A 24082-nucleotide genomic window follows, 5' to 3' on the forward strand; every position below is an offset into this window, starting at 1 on the left:
CCAATCTTTTCAGCTCCCATCGGGTTCGGCGCCTAGCAGACGAAATGCTCGGTGGGAGGATGATTGACAGGAGCGTGTCGTCATTTTGACGTCACCAAAAACGTGGCCGCGCCCCGCGGCTGGCGACATCGGTGCGGAGTAGGCCGATTGCGCGTGCCGGTAACCGAACGAACGCGCCGAACAACCATCTCCGATCGCACCCCTGGCGGCCCCATGCAATATGCGACACACAGACTGTCTCCAGAATCTGACGACTTTACTGAGACAGTTGCTCGCAGGGCCGGCCATAATCATGGCGGCATGAGCACAGTGGTATGATAGCGAGTGTATGGCGACAATGACGCGACGACGACAGCTTGACGAGAATCATATGACAATCGAAGCTGGAAGAATGACAATGGAACGACCACAACGGCAATAAAAAATGATGACAGATTTCACGACGAAGACTGTATGACGAAGACACTACCATCTACTGCCATTGTTATTGTAGTTATTGGCACTAGAGGAGGTGGTGCAACGTTTCGAGGCAGCGAGCACGCCATCTCCTCCACGTCGATCGGAACGTAGACCATTACACCTACGATTGCAAACTGGTCGCTGTGCATGACGCGTTTTACTAACATGAGCAGGATCCGGGGCGACACCAGGGCCTCGGTGATGTCGTGGGAGGGAGGAGGGCAGGTACAAGGCCTTCTCGATGTACGACAATCCGTCGCTTCGAGAGATACGCGGTACCATGGCGGGAAATACGGCACGTGTCACGCACAGGCCAAACGAACTAACGAACCTAGCGCCACCGAGCCACGGCTATTCGTGGGGCGCGTACCTACGTTGGCGAGTGGAGCAAGGAGGCGTCGTTCCAGTACCTAGTAGCGGTGAGCGAGCGAGCGCATGGGGGCGTGCGTGCATCGGCGACAAACTCTGCGACCTTGAGCAGCCTAGCGTTTAACCTTGACTCTGACAAGGCAAAGAAATGCTTCGCATTTTCAACTGCTTCATATTCGTGCCGCGAACATGAATGCAACTCAAAATGCGTTATCAAACCGGAATTGTCAAAAGGAACATTGGCGTTAGGTTCGTGTAAATACGATATGTAATAGATCAAGTCATGGAAACAACTTGACCGGACGTTCTTGAGCCCACTCTATGAGTTTTTTATTCAAAAGGATTGTTATTTCTTTTAATTCAATGAAAACCGCGAATTATTAAAAAAATTATTTCCACTTCAGAAATAGTCGACCAATTTTACCCAACTCGGAACAGTGTCACGATAGTGTGTTCGCCTAAGCTGTATAGCCTCAGCCTCCCTGTTTTTCTTTCATTTCTTCCTTTCGTTCTTTCTTTATTTGTTTCCATTGCTAAAATATACATACATACATACATACATACATACATACATACATACATACATACATACATACATACATACATACATACATACATACATACATACATACATACATACATACATACATACATACATACATACATACATACATACATACATACTTCGTCTTTGTCGCATTTGAATGCGTGACTCAAGCGACGTAAAACCAGCCGACACTGCGCGGAAGGGGAAGTAGAAGTTTGTTGTCCACAAGTGGCGCGGAGCTGGGGGAGGGGCGGCGGGCATGCGCAGTATGCCTTTACAAACAAACCAACAAACAAAGAAAAAAAGCTCTAGAAAATGCGCTGGATGTTCCGGCGTGACTACGCGCAAGGATGGAGGAGAAAATTGCACTCTTGGCTTTAAATCTCGAACAGATAGGTACCCACTGCGGTTGCTTAGTGTATGTGACTTTGAGCTGCTGAGGTAGCGGTCTAAACCATGGCGGACGCCTTTCCATCGCGGCAGATGCAAAAGCGCTCGTGCTCGATAAAAAAAAAACATTACTGCGTTTTACGTGCCAAAACCACCATCTGATTATGAGGCACGCAGTAGTGGGGGACTCCAGAAATTTGGACCACCTGGGGTTCTTTAACGTGCACCTAAATCTAAGCACACGGGTGTTTTCGCAGTTCGCCCCCATCGAAACGCGGCCGCCGTGGCCGGGATTCGATCGCGCAACCTCCTGCGTATAGCGGCCCAACACCAAAGCCACTAAGTGACCACGGCCGGTCGTGCTAGATTTAGGCGCACGTTAAAGAAGCTCAGATGGTGAGACATTAATGCGGAGCCCCCCACAAGAGCGCAGTTTGTAATCGGGTCATGGTTTTGCTACATGAAGCGCTAGAATTTTATTTAAATAGCATCAGCTGAAAACGCCTTGCCACGTTCGTTGGGAAGGTGTTCGTACAACAAACAATGGTGACATTCAAAGAATTTCTCCGTTTGTTTCCTCTTTATTTTTCGCCTGATTGGTCTGGCCGCTACGTTTCTCTATTCTGCTCCATCGCCGCTTCTGGAAATCGTGCCACGTTCATTTATTTCACTGCACTCGATGAACATTTTCAATGCGATTACCATTCCTTGTGAAGGTTAACCAGCTTGCGATATGTGTGTCTGTATATAACCCTATCCCACCATCTTCGGTCACTGGCTATATGTCGCTGTTCAATGACAAAAAAAATGTGTTAATGTATCTCATTTACTGGGCGAAATTGAGGGCGCGCCACGTAATATATACAGACACTTTTTCCGCGTCGACTTCGTGGCAGTGGTACCAGATGGCGCAGCATTGCTTTTATGCTAATCACTTTAACGTTGGTATATATCCGAGATGGTCGCTGCCGGAATTTCGTTTTTGTCGCAGATGCGTATTGTAAGCGCTAAGGACACAACCGATTTTATTATTTGTATTTATTTACCTTTATATAGACGTGCACTATTAAGACACCTTCATATTCAACGTTTTCAAGCCTGAAGTACGCGATGTAAAACACAAATACATTTTCTCGTGGAAGGCCTGGGAATGAAGGACACTGGTTGCTGTTCTTCGGGACTGGAGAGTTTCTCTTTTCGCTGCCACACTAGAAGAGCCATTGCAATTCATTTGTCCTGGCAAAGCCTTTGCACGTAGATCTTCACGTTCTCTTTAGGCACGCCTAAAAATGAGTACGTTGTCAGCTCAAGGTCACGCTGGAAAATATGAGAAAATTCATTATTAGCATGGCTATCCTTAAGAAGAAATGGAATTAGTATTGTATTTCCACATCAGCATATTGTTGCATATTAATGTTCATTTAAAATAAAGCTTCACGAAAGGTTCATGACTTTGCATGCACGGTCAATGTACCGGCATTGCCTTAGATCTGCTCCTTCCGTGATTGAAAATAGTGTTTTCTGAGCCCGTTGGTTGCGCATAGAGGGTGGATTTTCCAGGAAGAAGCACTGAGAAGGAGATAAGGTGCGATGACAGACCGCTGGACTAGCAACTCGCTTGAAATAGTCAAGCTCTGTTGGACTAGCAGAATTGCCAGTCCAGCGGTGTGTCCTCGTCGCATCGTAGCGTCAGTGTGCTTTGTGTTAGGAACCCTTCTTGCTTCTCTGATAATTTTGCAGAGTTAATACTGCAGAAACGGCCTCGCAATAAGAAATACTGTCTTTCAATGCTACAAATACAAAACAATGAGGGATGACTAATTGTCTTCGAAATGTCTCTCTTTATGTCTCTCTTAACGTTTAATGCAGTGCATATTAGGCTGTTAAATGGCAGGCCATATCCTCAGCATAATAGCTGCTCCGTGGGAATTACAACACGTGAACGCTTAAGCTAGATTATTTTATGAAACCGAAACACAAAGTCAATGAAGAACTTTAGGCGTAGGTCCCAGCGTCATCTGTGAGGAGGAAGGGAAATGAGTGTTTCCTAGATTCCTTTAGCTGGCCTGCCGTTCAACATCCCCTAGAATATCTGCAGGCGCCTCGGCGTTCCAAACATATTCTCAAATTTCTTTCAATTGTGCATGTGTTCTGCGCCACGGAAGAGTCATTGAGTCAGTTTTATTTAAGTTCACTACTGCACCCTCGTCCACACAGGCATATTATTTGCTGAAGTGTTGAGCGGAACAATCACCCAGTTAAATCACTCCCAAAACGCTTGAAGTCGAAAAGAAACAAGAGACGCAATTTCCTGTCACAGACAGAACCTGACTGCAAGTCTCGTCTCGGCCAAACAGCCAATCGCGGCGAGTCCTGCGTGCCGCGGGGCTCACGGACCACTGGCGCTGAAAAGAGCACAGGCAACCCAGTCGCAGCGCCAATAGATGACAATCGAGTGTTTACTGCCCTATATCTGCCTTTTGAACGTCGGTATTGGAAATAACAAATAAAACTTCAACGTATTAGATGTTACAGCTTGAGTGATATTCTGAACAAACATTTGGGAAAAGTCGGAAGCAATATTTTTTGTTACTTGTTTGGGCATTAAGTAGAGTACGTAATGCGGTCCTGTAGAATGGGTTGGTGGCCAAAGGCCACATTTTGTCTAATTTTGACTGGTTGCCGGGATGGTCTGGTTTTAATCTCGGAACGGTGCCCCCATGTTCTCGTTGCATTCTCGTTTTGAGTGCGCGGATAACGGTTCAGGATTTTGCCTCAAGGTCTCTTGAAAGTTGCCCACAACGGAAGCTAAAAGCATTTCGTGCTTTAAACCGCGCTTGTTTGACGCCCAAAAATTTTGGAACACAATAAAGCACTCGTATTTACGCATATGACAAGCGTTGTATCACTCCGAGAGGCGACGGTATTACCTGCCGTGCCCCTTCGACATCGGAGTTCGGGAGTGTATGCAAGTCTGTAATTATCGATTCCGATAGGTGGTTCTAAGTCTTCCAACTCTTCGCCATGCATACTGTTCACCTGTTTAGCAAACGAGTGTCCGATGAATACACTGCCCTGATAAGCGCACATTTAGAGGACGTGTGATTTTTTCTCAGAAACACAGACATCATGTAGTAGCTGACAACTAATTACAGCAGTTTTTTTACAGTCTATATTGAAAGAGCTCTCACTTGATTGCTGCTTGGCATAAGATACAGGCAGTGAGTTTCAGAAATTCATTAACTCACCTATGCATTCCCTCGTCGCTCAGGAAAGCTATTGCGAGACGGCAAGCAGCCTTTCGCAAACGAGAGCTATACGTATTTATTAGGGATGTGCGAATATTCGAAATTTCGAATACGAATTGAATATTTTCCTTATTCGAAGCGTATTCGATTCGAGAAATGCACATTCGTAAATTCCCGAATATTCGAGGACGGCCGAATAATGGTTGAAACGGCCAATATTCGGACAGACTGTGAATAATTTAGCAATTAAAGAATTATATACTTGCTCCACATTCTCCTAAGAACATGTTTATTCACTGAGAGCTTCACATGATCCGCTCATTATCTGTATGCTCTGCATCAAGATGGCAAATTGGGCCAGTTGGTTGGGATTCATAGTAAGGTTCGTTACAGCGCAACACAAAACAAGGACAAAAGAAGGTACCAAACGACGACACAGCGTTACAGCACTGTGATCTTAAGTGCTGCAACGAACCTTACTATGAATGTGTACGCTCTGTTCCAGTCTATCTGCATCAGGCCCGTGAGACATGATCAGTTTCGATTTTTTTTTACCAAGCTTTATTCCAGGGCTCTTTCATAATAATATATGATGTACTTTCGGGCTTTCTAAGTATGCGCAATAAAATATGCACCTAGAAAATGTTATCTGGACAAATGTTGTCACAGTGCATAGAGAGTCCTTACTTTGTGAACATGTTGAGCAGTCAATTTTGCTTCGCGATAATCCGTAACAAGCGTTTACCTGACAGAGCATTACCTGACATTACCTGAGTGCATTACCTATAATGAGTGCCTCTTTAACCTGAAGCAACTTCGTAAAATGCAATATTATTTTTAAAAGGGCAATAAAGCTATTGTTACCTCGTTTTGCAATTTTTTAATACTACACATATATTCGATATTCGATTCGATATTCGATTCGATATTTGAAGACAGTTTTTCGCCTTATTCGTATTCGATTCGTATTCGAAAATTTCAATATTCGCACACCCCTAGTATTTATCGTGTGTTGACCGCGTGCCGTTTTGGCGGTTTTTCCTTGTTCTAGACACATTCTTCGACGCAAAAACACTATATCTAAACATCGATAGTCTAAAATGAACTCTTAGATTACCTTTCTTCTTCCCCAATTGCTTACTTAGGTTTTACGTCAATTTGACCGGTAGTACATACGCAAACTCAAGGGGTACGCTGTAGAAACGGCGTGCCTTCATCCTGTGAAAGCAAGCGGAGCTTGAAAAGCGCTTAGTTAATGTAGCTTCATCGTTCTGTTATGCTGTGTCCAGCACGGTGACACGAAGTTTGCAGAAATCAAGTAACGGACAAGTGAATAGCATTGCGACACTTTTGCGCGTTGCGTATGACCTAGCAACAGAATGACGAACCCCCTCAAGTGCGTGTGCATATTCTGAACTCCTGTCTTCTCTCTCTCTCGTTCACTCAACTATGCGCTTCCCACGGATAAAGTAGCGACTGCTAAACTACCTCACTACATTTCGCTTCTCTCTCTTTCTGTTTGTCAACAGGCGCGCTGGGCTTACGCTCCGTTTAACTGGAATGACGTCGCCGGAAGCTTGACGTGGGTGGCTGGGGATTGCTGAATTTCCCGTATTTGAATCGCTGATGAGTAGTTTTGTCGGCCTAATTAGCGCGAAATCCCATCACACTCTACCTCCGGTCGTAGGTTGCGTCAGCGTTGTTATAAGCCTAGTACTCTCTTAGCGACACTATTTTTAGACAAGCCAGCCAATCGGTGGCTTTGGTAGTGGTGTGCGTAAAGTAACTTTGAAACCGAATCGAATAGTGTCAGTAGCAAATCTTAATGGAATGCTTTTAGAATAGTTTTCGAAGAATGACCAGCAGATATCACAAGTCTTATAAAAAAAAATGTTTACGTTCTAGTACACTTTCTCCTTCGTTTGACGAGTATGTGCAGTAAACTTCTGTTGGAAGCTTAGAAAGACATGGATCAAGGAAGTATTCGCCGGTGGTTGGAGTGGCTCCATCACACCACTGTTGGTGCAGCCAACGGGCACAGTTGTAACGTCGCCGTCAGTCTGGACCTTAAAGGTGATTTTCCTATGATTGACGGTTCTAAATATGCTCTGCAGTACGTCGGTTGAAGAGCTTGTCTATGTTGTCTTACTGGGCCATCTCGATGCATGAAATGAAATGTGATGGTGTGAAACGTATTTTTCGTATCTTGTTGCTTGCTCTCAGCGGGTAAACTGAGGCTTGTACTGGGCCCGTACCTCTGCTGCTGCCCTTCTTTCGGTGACAAAAAACATTCGCTGTCCCATGCTATAGCGAATCGGTGAAAGTGCCCTCACAGAAGCTAAAGTATTGGGACGCTAGACACGACCGTAATCCGCAGGGAATCGCTCCAGCCCTGCATCACTTTTTTTTTCAAAGTGAATGCGCTCAGCAAGAGACCACATTTGTGGACGGCATGGTGAACAACGCTGTTGTTTGGTCGTGCGCATCACTTCTCATACTTTTACTTCTGTTTTACTACCTCCTCCCCCAGTAAAGGCAAAAAATCAGATGCAACTTAACCACTTAACATCACTCCCTTTCATTCTATGTCTCTATGCTGCGCATTAAAATAGCAGAAGAGAATGTACGCAAAATAAATAAAAGGCTTACGTTCTGTCTTGGAGCCAAAGTTATTTTGAATTGACGGAGCACTTGAGAAGTAACCGAGGCGAGCTCGAGTAGAGCCAGACGGGAGCCGACGCACATGCGTGGCCCCAGGCCGAACGGATGGTAGGCAGTTGAGTTGATCAGATGCTTGTTTTCAGGGCTAAACCTGCAATAAGAGCAACTGACATTACTAAGAACACGAAAATAATAAGAAAAAGCAAATGATGGGGAGGTAAAGTTGGCTGATTGCATTGAAATTCGCCTTCGGGGATGACATAAACGTGGGCAGTCCGGGCTCAAACAAGGTCAAAATGCATGGTACAATGTGCTTAGAGAAAGCTCGGTTGACGCCGCTTGACCGTCCTGGCTTTGCAAAGAAACGTATACCATAAAAAATTCCAGTTTATAGTTTTGCTCAACTCTGTTTACTTTAACCTTGAATCAGCACCAGATCTTGTCCTGTTTGATTGCTGTGAGCGAACCAATAGATAATCATGATGGCTGGGATTCCTAACGAAGTAGCTTTCATAGTCATAATTAAAAAGAAAATTTGCTGTTTCTTTGCACACTAATAGGAACTAAAAGTGGATGTACATGACGTAAAGTGGCGCAACGCCTCACTGATGCATATAATGTCAAAAGGGACTTACAGGAGTCGGTATTTAATATTGCAATGTGGCTTGTTATTTAGCTTGTACTATCACCTAAAATCTCGTACACCGAGAGCAGCAATCGTTTCTCATAGAAGAGCAGCGAACGGTGCCAAACTCTACAGTAAACATGGATAAATAAAAGGGCAGAGGAGTGTCATTCATGATGGCTTTCCTGCAAACTGGTATAGTAGTTCCTCTGTATACATTGTTCCGCATTTATTGTTCCTTGATGTTTTCGAACAGAATTACATGAAATGGAAGAAGCGGTGAAAGGCAATACAGAAGTTGGACAAACTTAAAGGAACTGTCGGGGTATCCACAGTCATTACGGTAGGAAAACACAAAAATACGTCGTTCTCCCTCCGAAGAGGTCAGAAGCCCGCTGTCATGGCCGTGTATCTCGCGATCGACAGAAAAAAAAGACAAGGCTCGACTCGAGCCTAAAGTGACCCAATAAACACTCTTTGGTCTGCCCTCTGTGGGGTGGAGCGACAGCTGATTTACAACTCGGCCGCAGGCCTCTCATGCCACGCGGATTGAAGAAAGAAAGAAGCAGGGGAAGTATTATGTGCACGTTCACAAGATGTGCAAGTTGGCGGCGTAGGGAAAGAGCGCACACCGTATGCGCTTACTGTGTGCCTAGTCGTGAAGTACAGCTCAATTGGGAGAGCATCGCACGTGAAATGCGAAGGTTGTGGGTTCGGTTCCCACCTGCGACATTTTGTTTTTTCATCTACTTTAATTTCCATTAATTTATCGTTTCTTTATTCCATATATTAAGCACAAGTAATTTCCCCTATGTTGTCCTTGGTGTCAGTGTTTGTTGGCTTCTTATGATAAGTCGTGAAGTATGTAACGCAAGGTGGGTACCCTTCTTATTTAGTGCGTACCGCCATTTTGGACGCTGAGCAAGCCCACCCGCAAAACTTCGCCCTTCCCTCCATTCCACTCCCGCTGCCACCCTATTCCGCTTTATTTAGCCTCGACCCATGAAAACGCGTACCCCTATTATAGCCGACGCATGGGAACGGCAGTTGCTCTCAATGCATTTGTAGGCAACATCGCGCAAGCGAAGTTTGCATTATCGCGCTCTATCGATAAGTGATTGAAATTAGTCACTTTAATCGTCTGACAAGCTGCCCTTAAGAAGCTTGCTGTACTACGCGAATAATTAGTTCATTAGCCTAGTGCGAGTTCTGCTGAATCTCCAAACTTAAACGGTCTTAAGACTACGAGGCATAAATAAGGCGTGATCTAAAACTGAGTTAGCGATCAAGATTAGATATAATAAATAATAGAACATGTCAGCTTGAAGTGTTCAAAATTACCTCCGAATCGTTAGTACAAAACAGCAAAAAGCTCAAAAACAGTTGCAGAAGTTCTTTCGTGGTGCGACACGGTCACCGTGACTAGAGCACGTAAAGTAGCTTCAACCATGACCAAGCAAGGATGAGCTTTTTTGACATCGGCGCACAGTGATTGCTGCCTAGCCATAAATTATGAAAGCATTAGCTTGCAGCATTTTCGTTAACGTGCATGACGGATTTTGATGATCTCTCATGCCAACAGGTGTAGCCCATGCGCGCACAGAACCTCGTTGTAGGTTATTCACAAATACTGTGATGCCCATACAGCATGGTGCAAGCGTTGCCAAATTAGTAGTCCTCGACAACCGACGTCGTAAGGTAGCCCTTCTAAATATGTGTACTTTGCAGATGGTATACCATCTGAAACAGCGCGGTGTAAGTTTCTTGGATTGCTCTGTTATCTCAGGCTGCCTACAACAGAGCTGCGAAACAGAGAGGCCACATTATTAACCGAATATATGCTGAACAGATTTCAGCTTGTTGTACCTATAGAACATGCCCTTTTTTCGATTATCAACAGTGGCTTGAAGTTTCAAATTTGCTTCCTTCTGTGTTAATAGTTTTGCTGTGCTTTGGTTTGAAGTTGCACTAACGCAAAATTCTACTACAGCGTTTCGTTCGGTTGAATGAAGGGAGAAATAATTGTTACAGTTGAACATTTACAACATCTTGGTGTGATTTCAGTGTTATAGAATGCGTTACAAATTTCTCTGTAATCTGTTTGTTTAGAACACCACAGACAAGGAAGACATCATAGAACAGCACTCTGATAGATACGTCCATGTTACTGAAATGTAGGCGTACCAAGCAGCCACACTAGCCCTAAAAGAACAATAAGGGCGACACTAACGTAGGGGCTGTAGTGTTGTCCTTTTCGCTACTATAGTTTGTCTCTGTATTGGCACGCCTGCCTTTGAATAACGTGAATGCCTACGAACTTGCTGACCTTCCAGCCGTTCTAAAGATAGATACGTTCTCTTGCAGTAATCTAGGTTTTTTGGAAGTTTTGAGTATCCCTCGGTATTGATAGCTGGTAGAATCCACAAAAGCCGATTCACTCTCTCGATTATGTTGAAGGTGTACGCGATAGCATACGTCACTTACCTTTCTGGCTTAAATTTTTCAGGTTCTTCCCAGTGTCTAGGATCATGGTGGATATGGTACGTGGGGACTACCACGGAAGTTCCTTTTTTGATAAGGTACTTGCCGCACCGATGGTCTTCGTCGGCACACCGTGATTGTCTGGAAAGAGGTGCAAGGGCAATAGGGTCAAACTGCATAGAAACAGTATTAGGTGCATACAAGAAAATTCTCATTGCAACTTCTAATATAATAGAGCATACTTTGCGAATACTGAAAATGGACAGTAAAAATAAAAAGAAAATGAACCAGCAAGCGACTGGAACAATGGAAAACGGCAAAGATTATGTATAAAGATGCATGACTGAAGCGATGTGTTACCTCATGGACGTTTTACATCAACGGAATTTTCATTTTCTTCACTGTTCAGCTGCTCTACAAATATTTATGAACAAAATTACCATTGTTGCGGATGCAAGTAATAAGTATCTTCCCAAGGGGTTTTGCATCATAAGACAGCCAACAACGAGTCTTACACTCAGATGCGAATTGAACATTAGCCAAGAAGTCGAAAAAGTAGATTGCCTCTTCTTTTTTCTTGTTTTACAGCTGTAAACAGCAGTTTTGTGCTCGAAAACGTGTGAATGTGTTCGTTCGGAACACGCTATTATTGAGAGTCTGTAGCGGACCCAGTAATGGGCTGAGTGTCATTACCGCCGCCCCGATCCTCGTGACGCTCCGATAATCAGTCCACCTTCCAAGCAGTGTACTACATCTTCACTGGATCATAGAACGCTTTGCAGTGAAGACGTAGGGAGAAGCAAGCTTAGGGACCCAAATTAAGTTATAAGGTTGTTGTTGTTCTTGCTTCATCCAGGAAAATGGGCCAACGTAGGGCTATTCCATACATCAAAGAATAAACACCAGAGACTGAGTATTATAAAGAAGCAAGAAGATTCTGCAGATCCCACGCACTGTGGCAATCATTATGCCAAGCATATTGCAGGTACAGGGCTATCCATCATTGTTTGGAGTCCTGCAAAGCGAAACTAGGTGGGTCAACGATTTGTTTAAATTAGTAAGTTGTGTTTGTGGGTCGCGATCGCACGGGTCAACCACAGGTGGGTCAATGATTTGTGTAAATCACTTGTGTTTGTGGGTTGGCATCGCACGGGTCAACCGCAGGTGGGTCAACGATTTGCGTAAAAAAATTAGTTGTGTTTGTGGGTTGCGGTCGAACTGGAACTGGTCCAGCAGCAAGACGACGACCACATTGAAGACGATCGTACGGCGGCAACCGCATGATTTCTAAGCATGCCGTTCAACTTTAGCTGACGGTATGGCAATTGTTGGTTTCTGCACAGATAGCGGACGAACGTAAGCGAGACAAAAACATTGCGACGCCAGCATGACTACCGTGTAATGCAATCGTATGTACCCATGGCTATGTCACATGGGGTATATCAAAACTACGATGGCATTCGCACTCGAGCGAAGAGATGTTAAAGGCTGATTAACTTGGGCGATCATGAAGCCGGTACAACGTCGCATAATTTCTTCGTAGCGTTTGCTGCTATAAGAAAAACGGGCATCGGGCGCGGCGTGAGTTTGGACCGGTGGCGCCTTCATGTGGCGGCGCCGCGAATTAACGGCATATGACGGATAGGCCGAGCGCAGCCGTCGTAGCCGCCTTCTACGCTTGTTGATTATGTTTTGTTGTTTCGTATCTTTTGACGTAGCAGTTTTGCGGAAACCCGCAAGGTGGAGAGAAGTAATGAATAAAGGGAAAGTCAGACATATACCCGTTCGTAGCAACTGCTACAAAGGAAACCCATACGGACCGTATGGGTTTCCTTTGTAGCAATTGCTACGAACGGGTGGATGTCTGATTTTACCTTTATTCATTCCTTTCGTATCTTTTGTGTCGCCGAACTCCCACGTGGAACCAAACCCGGATAAACAGTTTGCTTTCCTAAGTGCACGAACAGTTACTCAAACGTTACTGAAGCTGTTGACACTGTTCACTTCCCTCAGTTTTCATCGCGGCCTCAGACAATGAGCAGCGGTAAGTGTTGATGTGCTCGGTTTGTAGAAAACGGTACGCACATTTGCTACGCTGCTTTGCCTTTGTCGAGTTGTTTAAAAATGAATAAAGCAAGCGCTCATTTGAAAGAGCTTCGTGTTCCATGCAAATCGTGCCTTCACCTCCGCAGGTGTGACGGCTCCGGAGCTTGGGCACCGAAAGCAAACACGCGGACTAGTCCTCCTCTCAGTGACTCAGTCTTTTCTTTTTTTTTGGGGGGGGGGGGATATGTTTTCCTCTCTAGTGCTGCGCAGCTATGGTAGCATGTGGTAGATGACTCTGTGTGCTTCGCGTTGACGGCGAACACCAACGCAATGGCGCGTTCTTACTCGCTGTCAACGCAAGCACTACACGTGGACCGGGCATTGCAGTCGACCGTTCTCGTTGCGCCAAACTATGAAATAGACAAAGATTTAAGATCGGCTACTTTGTAAGACATTAAAATTGTTGAAGCCTCGAAAAAAAAATGGAAAGTGAATGGAACATACTGAACACATGTTTGATCGGCGAAGCAGCGGAAGAAAAAACAAGCACGAAAGACACCTTTATTTTTTTTGGGGGGGGGGTGCTTTATTTTGCGCTGCTTCGCCAGTAGATGACTAAATAGCCAGGAATGTGAACGTGCACAGCAACACAACTGTAACATAACTGCTGGAGTTGCACGTCTTAACTTGCTGCAGTGACCTTTGTTATCGCGGTGCACTTCCATCGCCGCGCCAGAGACATGTGTCTCTGGCGCGGCGCATCGTTTATGCGTCCATCGTTTCGGTAGGTTTTGACAATCCTGTCGACAGTCTTCAAAGGACAGCTTGTCACGAGAACAATATTGCGCTGCGTATTACCTCTTTTAGATGTTTCTAAAAGTTTACCACAGTTTACCCATCAATATTTTCCTTTTGATTCTGTTCTCCCGTCGTCATTGCTTTGAACGCCACCGCCCCGCTGTCGAAGGTGCCACAACAGAAGAAGAAATTCAACAAGAGCACACATTCGCCGAAAACTGGCAACAGAAAATAAATCGCGATGGTATTCACATCTGCCGTTAGCTAACGCGAGCATCAGATAAATAATAACGTGAAATGAAGTTAACAGCCACTGTTTAATTTTTTTAATACTTTCCTGCTGAAACTGAAACATGTTGCGTATAAATGAGCTATGCATTGCGACTTATTCTTTTTCAGTTACCAAGCGACAAGTCAATGACGCCCCAGATGCATGCGCCAGCTCCCACCACCGAAGCGAGCAAGGCCGGCTGCAAATGTGAGCGTTTGGCTGTTCGACGTGCCTTTTGTCTTTTTTTTCGATGCAGCTCTGGTCTCTTCAGCTCTCGGCGTATTTTTGCGTTCCTTCTGCACTTCGACACTACATTCCTGCGGGTTTGGACTCTGGCAAGTTGAGAATATTTGTATGACAGTCTGCGCTGAATACTTGTTTGACAGTCTGAGCTGCATTTCAAGCAAATGAGACTTAAGGCATGGCACCGAGCGTTGTGACGCAGTTAGCGAATGACAGCTAGGCCACTGTGGCACAGTTAGTTAGGCGTGTACTGAATCATACTGGGACATGTTTACCCAGCTATGTATGGACCCTAACATTACTGCAACTATTTCGGTACTTTTTGGGCATGCTAGCTGCACAGGGCGTTGTGACACAGTTAACCAAAGACAGGTCGGCCGCTGTGGCGCGGTTAGTTGACCCTTGCTTAGTTTCACCTTGACTGAATCTTGCGGGGGCAACTTTGGGACGCTTTTTATTTGCTCCCTTCCCCCAACAACATATACATTATTTCGGTACTCACGCTTGTCCAAAACGCGATGAGCGATTGCCAAGAGTGATAACACGGGAGTGTGTTGCTGGCGTCGTCAGAACATGCAACACCTAACACAGAGTAGTTCAAAAACCAGGAACTCTTATCTAAATAATTCCGTCGTCTGAGCGAATGCAAACAAGCTTTGTTTGCACCAACGCATTTGTCTTGAGTGCGTGTAGAAGGTACTCCCCGAGCGTTTAGCGTAGTCTGGCTGGCAGCCTCTGTTCTGGCCACCTTTGTGTGTACATGGCATGATATGGCGTCTGCTAACGCCAAGTTGAGCCGAAGAGGTGCTGTCGTCTATGTATTTGTGCTCCTAAATAACAGGAAATAAGGCCCGGGAATATGGGAATGCTGGTAAACCGGATATTTTCGTCATATTTTATGTGTGGTATTGTTTCGGGTGAGTCAGGCGTTTTCTACAGCATGTTTGCAAAAGACAAATGTCTTTGTTCGTAACCTTGGGCGTTCACCGCTTCCGTACGTTTCGCCTCTACAAGCAGTTTTCCCATACGGTCTCAATACAAAAATAACACATGTTTGTAATTTAATTTTTTTCAACTGATGCCAGCCGTTGCAGCTTCGTACGGGAACTACTGCTACTGCGTTGCCACAACATTGCCACAACATTGGATGAATGCACAAAAAACAGGGAAGGAGCATTCATATGGAAAAAAATTATGGCTCTCCCGTAATAAAGAGTAGATGTGAGCATGAAATGGCTACCGGAAAATAAGATTGGAGATGATACTAGCCAGCGTCTTAGTATGGGTATAGTACATGTTCGCAACGGCACACCCCACCAAAGCGCGCCACACCGCAGCACAGAATCTTGTTTGAACTGAACCTCACTGCAGGTGTCGTCTCGGCCAAACAGCCATCCGCAGAGCGCAGGACGCTGCCGGCTTGGTCACGCAGCGTGGCGCCATCTCTCGAGCCGCGGAAACGGCGGACCGCCGGCGTTGAGCAGGGGCCGAATCTTATAACGGTTCGGAATACGAACCGTTCGCTTCGCCGCTTACGTCACTAGATGCGCCACTCCCAAGCCGGCGGTGGAAGATGGGGAGGACGCGACCAATAGATGAGAGGGTGCCACCTCTGAAGTGTACGTCATTATATGACGAGCTAATCGAGGAATTGCAGAATGTTTCCGCTTGCTAAATAAACGTAAGATATAAATTAAATATTATTCGCCAAGTTTTGAAGTGTAATCTTGTGGTGCCGGGCGTTTACGCAATGCAGAAGTAATTTATTAATGTCATTCTTTTTTATTCTCAGCCGACAGGCGGTATCGCAAGCGTAAATGAGTTGGCAGAGCGCAGCGCTATGTCGTCTGCTACCAGGAGCTCGCAGGATGCACGCAACAGCAACGCACTGCCGGCACTTCTCAAGTAGCGAGCGCGACAAAACGGTGAACTGTTTCTTAGGGACACCTTTACTAGCCGACTATATCAATTTTCCATCTTTTTTCGCCCTTCGTCATCGGCTCGGACATGACTCGCTCGCCGCCGCGCTGCCGCTGTCCCTGCGATAAGCCCCACGGCGCGTCGCGTGATAAAAGCAATGGAACTTGAAATCGAACATTACGATACACGGGCCCTGCATTGCCTGCGTGAAGTCAAATCGAATAGTGTGGTGCTGACGGTGCGCGCTGTGCCGTAAAATTGAGTAACAAAGTGCGGCACTCCCGAACCAGACAAAAAACGGCAGCCAAATAAGAGATCTCCACAATATCTTCCCGTCCTGACTATATAGTTTTATCAGCCGAACGATGGAAGTGCTGAACCAGCCTAGGTTGAACCCTTCTGACTGCTGAACGGCGATCTGCGAGCTATTGACATTGGCGATAGCACTGGGAATTCGATCTCACCATGCAAATGTCTCCTTGGCATTTACTTTGAAGCTGAGGTCACGGGAAAGCTGACCCAGCCCTTCAACGGGCCAACACAGTAATTACGAGAGCAACTTTGTGGACAATGTCGGCAGCAGAGATCTAGGCAATTCCGACGAATGCTTCGCGTCCGACTGAGCTCTGGGAGCTGCAGGCCAGTGGCAATGAACCGCAGCGCGCAATATTCCTTCCTCTGCGTGGAATGGCCACTCGTACGCTTGCACCTGAGTCCCCTACATTTGATAGCGTAGCCTGCAAAAGGTTTACTTAGAAAGCCAGCAAGGGCGGTGCAACTCATTATCCGTCACTTCGAACGCGTATCGCGCTTCCAGCCGTGGTTGACACCGAAAGAGGAACGCCAAGCAGACGACGAGCCTCCGAAGCAACCAACGCGCGCGCGACGCCTGCGTGTCTCCGGGGACGCGCGACCGGCGCGCGCGGCCAGGGTCGCAAGCCAACAGCCAAGCCACAGCAACGGAACCCAAAGCGGACTACCCCTTCGCCGGTTCTTACGACCGGTTCGCTTTGAAGATGATTGACAGATGCGTGACGTATTCGAAAATCGCGATACCGCCCCGCTGCCTCTGACGACCTGTGACGTAATCAAAATTTTGGCCAATCAGGTGAGGCCAAAGGAACGGTTCTCCAACCGAACCGTTATAAGATTCGGCCCCAGGCAACGCTGCCTCAGCACCAAAAGATGACAATCGAGTATATGATGCTCTGTATCTGCCTTTTAAACGTCACTATTGGAAATGACGAATAAAATTTCAGCGTACTAGAAGTTACAGTTTAGTGACATTGTGAACAACCATTAGGAATAACTGGGAAGCAATACTTTTTGCAACTTGTTCGGGCAGTTACTAGCGTATGTAATGTGTTCCTGTGCAAGGGGTTGAGGGTCAGAAACCACATTTTCTGTAGTTTTGACTGGTTGCCTGGATGATCTGGTTTGAGTTCCCATATAACGCAAAAGCACGGAAGGAGGACTGGTTCCACCGCACCTGGGAGCGGCACCGCTTGGAGGAGAAGAAGTTTCTTGAAGTGGGGGCTCGTCCTACCGTGATTTTCGATGAGCCAGGTGGAAAGCTATCCATTAAGCTATGATGCATGCTCATACGCTCGCTCGACTCGGCTGTGTGTGCCAGTCGATCTAGGGGGTTTTGTTTGGCTCAGCAGAACCCAGAGCCGGAACCGGTGGTGGCGCACCGTTGGATGGTCGCGCTGCCCCGCGGATGGCTTTGGTGCTCTCCGTGGCTGTATGCCTTGGCCTGTTTGCGTCAAGGCAGTCGGAGGGTCAGTCAGGGTTGTGTCCTGTAAGACCGACATGGCTGTTTGCGTGTTGAGCGCAGTTCCTCAGTTGTGCTACACCACAACAGCCCCCTGTCCGGGAAGGACCGTTGGCCCGAATCAAAGCCCCTCGCCCAGTCAACCCGGGTAGAGGGGGCGGGCCGGGGTCATTGTATCGAATGATGCTGTGTTGATGAGTACATGAAAGCTCATGAACGCGGCCACTCCGGGTGCCAAGTCCTCTTCCAATCTGACAACGGCACGGCTCATGTCTTTGGCTCAAGGTCTCTTGAAGGTCGCCGACAACGAGAGGTAAAAGCATTTGTGCTTAAAATAAACATTTCCTGACTGCACAAGGCGTTTTGGGCTTATGAAATGGAAGGATCGGCTGAAAATACGAGTCGAGATCTTAAAGTCCCGTCAGACAGTTCGTTGCACAAAGAAAAAAATTAAAAAAGGATGACAGAAAAAAAATGACTCGCTGTAAGTCACTGCAACATATAACCGCCTTAACAGCTGTCGGCGGCCAGTGAAATGGCTTAAGCTACCGTTTTCGACAAATGCAGGCGGGAAGGTCCAGGAAGTGTCAACAGCTGGCGGAAGGGAATCCACCTTTCCCCTTTGTTTTCAGCAGTGGCATCCGCGTATCGCTCCAGCTATGTTTCGAGGCTATTTGTCAGGCGTTCGCGTGGTGCAGCTCATATTGCTCATCATAGTACATCAGGCCACCTGCCAATACGATCGCTATAGAGGCTCTCAAGCCTGGCCTCCTGAAGACTTGCGAGAACTCAATTGAGGGCATACAGTAGTTGAAATGCACTTTAAGTTGTCAGTGTCTGCAGCTTGTGCAGTAGCACGCGAAGAGCATATACCAGTGAGATAAGCAATGACTTCATTTGCTGATATTATCTGTCGGTTTACGAGGAGCAGACATTATGCCTAATACAGTCCAAGCGCGTTGTCATTCAGTTGGAAAATGAAGCCTCAAGAGCTGAAGCCAAGCGTCAGCTGTCATTTTGTTCACATCTTCTTTGTCCTTAGACTCGAATGCCTGGTCGACAGAAGCGTTGTGCTGATGGTAATTGGTCGCGTTGTGCAGAGGCTTTGGATGTTCTTGAAGGGAGGTGGAGACGGGATCATCGTGGCTTAACAGACTTGGAGTAGTATTGTAGCGCATATAGCGGAGGACACAAGAAGGCACGCCAAGTACATAGACACGGCGCTAACTTTGCGTAGAATGGGGAGAAGTTATGGCTTTGTCCGCGTAAATTCCGTGGCAAATTTATGTTCCAGTTCCAAGACATGTCTTGTGCCATCCGTTAGGCTGATGCCATCAGGAAGGTGAAGACTTCCGGTCAGAGTTTGGCGGTCCTTATTTGTATGATCTTATTCTATGATCTGATTTGTATGATAGCTGAAGTTGCCATAGGTGCTCAGTTCTCTGATCAACTAGGCGCAAATATCTGTGGTCTTCACACTTGGCCAACGATGGTTCGAAGGTGCATTGCCATTGTGCACCCACATGCGCCCTTTAAAATCGACGCTATCACAGCCACTGCACGCAGGATCTTGAGAACCCTTCTTCCATGTCTAATTGCTGGAATAAATCCACCAAACAGAACCCTGGCATTTCGTGGGTAAACAGAAGCTTATAGAACAGGCTCTGAATGCTGCTGCGGTGATGAGGGCAACGGTACCACATGTGTCCCGAAGTACGTGTAGGATAGGGCCCGTTGAACTAGAAATAAAGCACGTTCTATAATCTTCTTTTTACGCACGAATATTCTACCGGAGAGTGTCAGGATGCTGTTTGTGGGATTCATTACTTCAATTGGACATGGAAGAAAGGTGCCCAAGATTCTGCAAGGAGAGTGGCTGAGACAAGGTCGACTTTACAGGGCTTATCTGGACGCATATATACAACACACCCGAGAGCCATTAGTGGCCAAGTTTCAAATGCGCAAGTATTTGTTGGACAAATAAACTTTATTCCTATCCTATCCTTGCGGCTATATTATCAGAGAACTAAGAACTTGTGCCAGCTTCAGCTGCGGCAGCTAAGAGCTTATACAAATAATGACCGCCTAACTGTGAGTGGAAGACTTCATGTTTCTGAAGGCATGAGCCTAACGGGTGGCGTACGATATGTCTTGGCACTTGCAACAAAAATTCACCATGGAAACTACGCAGAGCAAGCCAGAACTTATCTCCATCGTACGCAAAGTAAGCGCCGTGTCTCACTTTCGTGTCCCTTCTCGCCTCCTCGTCCATATGCGCTACAATCTTAATCCAAGATACCACACCAACGAGTCCACATTGGAGCACTAATTAATAGGCATGGCCGTTTCTATGTAAGATAGATGGTTTCTGACCATTTTCATCAATATTGCCAATTCCTTGCGATTCAAATGGCAGCCATTCAAAGATTTATGGAAGGGCCCACTGAATTTTGGACATTTCAATAAAGTGGCCTGGCAGCTCTTTGTGCTGTAGGGCCTAGCGCACCGAGAACAGTTGGGATAAACCTGATATACTGCTGGGAAAGCGGTACTAAATATAAGCATAAACCAAACTAGTCAAGTATACTTACGTTAATATTGGCGGATACATTCGCATTGTCTCAGAAATTACTTGGTTTGTGTACGGAAGTTCTTTAAGAGTGTACACAGACAGGTGTTCGCCCTAAAGAAATAAAGAAAACAGTTCAAATATATATAAGACTTCTTTCGAAAGTAAATGGCGCTAGCACGAGACCTAAATGAGCATTATGCAATGCAGTGTCTTGTATTACCTTCACTAAGAAATATAAATCCAGATATATCCACGGTGTGCTGATTTCAATTAACTGCGAAGTCAGTGCATGACACTAAACATCATCCAAGTAACCAAGCCGCCGTGCAAGCAGCCGTGCGACAAATTTTCTAAAAGCGACCAAATAAAAGCAACCGTGGATCGAGGAAGCTAAATTGTCATCTCAGTACGAGATGGCGCACCAAAACAAAGTTTTGTTTCAACTCGACTTGGAGCCTGCACCCGTTATTGGCAATCTAATATAGGATGGGTGCAATAGATTGACCAGGTCAAGGAAAGGCGGAGGTGTAGGCATGCTAATTAGGGGAGGTACGAAGAGCGAAAGGAAATATTGGCATGTAAGGAGCATTTATACATCATCGGCACATGGGAAATCTCACCTACAGACAGGTAGTGAAAGCAGAAATAAAAATGAGGGATTGATTGAACACAATAGAAGCGATATTAACTAGTTCACTGGACACGTTGTTTTAGCAGGTGATATGAAGGCGTACATGAAGGAGTTAGACGGACATACGGATTACAACGGTTAGGTAGTGCTGGATCAATGCGATGAACAGAACCTTATATCAATTAAAAGGGAGAATAAGTGTCGTGGACAGGTAACATGAGAGCGTGGAAGCAGGCAGTCATGTATCGACTACGTCTTAGTCTCAGAAATGGTCTACGAACGAAAAGATTCAATAATGCTAAACGAACATGAAAAAATAGTCTGGGTAGCAATCACGAACGTGTAACCCTAACATTTGTGAGATACTAATGCAAAACATAAACCAACAGCATCAAAATTTCTAAAAATGAATGCAAGGAAAGTAACAGAGATCGCAAGAAACATGGAGAAAAAAGTAGAGGCATTTGGTCTGGAGCGAGGCGATCGTGCCAGTGGGGCCCTGGAGTAGGGGCCCCAACCATCGTGCATAGAATCATCATCATCATCATTATTGCGGTCATTTGTCAAAATTGCACTTAGGCTTATTTTGAATAGTGATTGAAGTTATATAAAATAGTTTGATTCATAAAAGCATTCTTCGTTACGTAGTGCAATGCAATTAAATATCTTCACGCTCCATGCGGCTCCCTATTTCCGAACTAAACTAGTGACGGCGAAAATTTGGGCAATAATTCTGCTATACCCGTAGATATATAATACAAATTGCGCCATGGTTGTAGTTTAATGACACCATAAAAACAGCAGATTTATTCAATACAAGATTGCTACAATGAAAGCTGTCGAGTTGCACTCATTTCGTGTTACATCTCAAGCTATAATGCAGGCACTGAAGGGCGGCTCATCATTTGGAACTTTATGTTGCCGCGTGGTGTACCATGACACCTTGTGATTATGTGTTTGCACATAATTACTCAATCAGGCTAATTGGCCTAATCTCAATTCCGGCTTCTTCACAAAGCTGTGGCCGTTGGTTGCAGCATATTTGGCTTGGAACGCTTGGCTTCAAACCTATGACAGTTGGTTCGACTCCTTTTCCTAGGTTACGTCGTGCTGTACCATGACCAAAGCATGACAAAGGAATGAACACGATGGGCATATTTCTTAGGCACGATTCTGATTTATGCTGCGAATATTTGGGTATTAGGGGAAATATAACAACGAGTGACTTGGTCTAAAATGTAAGATATGGAATCGTAACAAACACTGTAATAGCTGCGGGAAGCGCTGATAGATATGTAGGATCGTCAGCTCCTGTTCGGCGGCTCAAATAACGAATTTTCGATCAAGAGCAAAGAATATCAAGGTACAAGGTTAAGCAAAGTGAGCGTGGATTGTGAAAACTTTTTTCGCGCAAGTGTGTCGCTTAGGCGTTCGTCCGTGGCAATCAAATCTGTATATTTTATTTCAAATGGTGCAACAGAAACCCACCTCTTTTTCGAAAGCTTGAAGAACCTCACGGCGCATTTTCTCTTGGATATCTGGATGTCTTCCCATACGTAAAACCAGTAGGTCAACACCAGTCGTGTCGTATCATATCAGCGCTCAAAAAAAGCACAATAGAATGGGTGCGTTAATTTTTTTCTTCGGTCTCATTTGGCAATTATTGAAACTCACCCGCCAACGAAAATTGTCATGCAGTTTGTGGACAGCTCGTTCAGAGTTTCGCGAGGCAGAGGAGCTACGGAGAGAAAGTAAATACTAAGGTTACAGAAGAAGTAAACGTTATCTTTAGGGGTGTTCGAATCGAGAAATTGTCGAATAGAATAGAAGAAGAATATTCGAGACAAATGGTCTTGGAACATCGAGTCGAATATCGAGTGTTTTTTCATCCTTGTGAAATGCAAAGTTTGTGTGGAGTCTGTTCTCTAAATGAAACAGACTACTTGGCATGTCCGGTTAATTGAAAACTTTGTAATTGAGAAACAATTGCTTTCTGCTAACGGGCGCACAATTAAAAATAACAGAAATGAAACAAGGAAGCTGTACTCCACCAGATGCATGTAGATTGTTGAGTTTGTTGAAGGAGAGAAGCCTGATACTAAAGAAGTGCACAGTGATTTAAAGGGGAGAAACAGGGTGAGACATGTCCAATAATAAACTACTCCGGACAAATGGGCGGGACAATTCGTATTGAAGCTGCACAACAAACTAAACATTCCTAATTAAGGACTGCAAAACACTGAGCCGAAGTTATCAGTGGTGTGCGTTCGCTAAGGTTTGCTTTTGCACAACAAAAATAATCTCATGCGCCACAATTATTTCCAGCTTTCACTTGCATCAGTCTGCCTCCATTGCGACTCCACTAAGGGTTGTTATCACTTTTATTTGAACAGCAACGAATATGCGAGAAGTTTGAATGCTTTTTTGCCCGAATTGAATGCTATTCAAATCGCAATCATTACTCCATTGTTTCAGAAAATTTGAATATTCGCATGCCTCTAGTTATTTTACGCAGGCGCGAGTCACGGGATTCGCAATGAGATAACTTTCAAGAGACGACGGCTTTGAAAACGTACTTGTCTCAGCCTTTTGTATACTTAAAGGGCACTCCGAAACAGTAACCACTCCAGATATGCACTGATTAGCTCGTGTTGTGGACATTATTTCGGACATTTAGAGTTAGTTTTTGCCACTGCGCCAGTTATGAGTATGCAGCCCGTGCAACCTGCTTTCCACGCTTGATAGTCTCGCACTTTGACCAGCTCACTTCAAAACTTTTGAATGTGTTGCAGCAAAATATTCGTCGACAATTACTGTTTTGTGCAGGGTTCTCTGATAGAAGTTTATTGTATTCAGACTCGTTGCCCCTGCGAAATTTATTATCATTTTTGATTTTTTGGACATTCATGGAGATATTTCCACAGTAAAATATTCGCAGGGACAAGAGCCTTTGGGGCCACTTTCGAAATTAAACATTGGTACCTTCCACCTGCTGTCATGTATGAGCGAGAAAAGCTGTTTTTGGCACGACAGTCTGCGCCACCACC

The 24082-nt window shown here is 45.4% G+C and overlaps 1 protein-coding gene across 1 annotated transcript in view; it reads right to left on the minus strand.

Annotated features, from left to right (window-relative positions):
• Positions 1-7691: 7691 nt before the first annotated feature.
• The window catches only part of LOC135914755 (cytochrome P450 3A41-like), a 52327-nt gene continuing 35936 nt past the window's right edge, over positions 7692-24082 (minus strand). The window contains exons 9-10 of the mRNA XM_070528775.1: positions 10784-10921; positions 7692-7825 (exon numbers count right to left, since the gene is read on the minus strand). Of these exons, the coding sequence (XP_070384876.1) occupies positions 10851-10921 (71 nt within the window). The 3' untranslated portion in view covers positions 7692-7825; positions 10784-10850. The remainder of the gene's footprint in view (positions 7826-10783; positions 10922-24082) is intronic.

This window comes from Dermacentor albipictus, unplaced genomic scaffold (assembly GCF_038994185.2).
Source record: "Dermacentor albipictus isolate Rhodes 1998 colony unplaced genomic scaffold, USDA_Dalb.pri_finalv2 scaffold_14, whole genome shotgun sequence".
NCBI lineage: Eukaryota > Metazoa > Arthropoda > Arachnida > Ixodida > Ixodidae > Dermacentor > Dermacentor albipictus.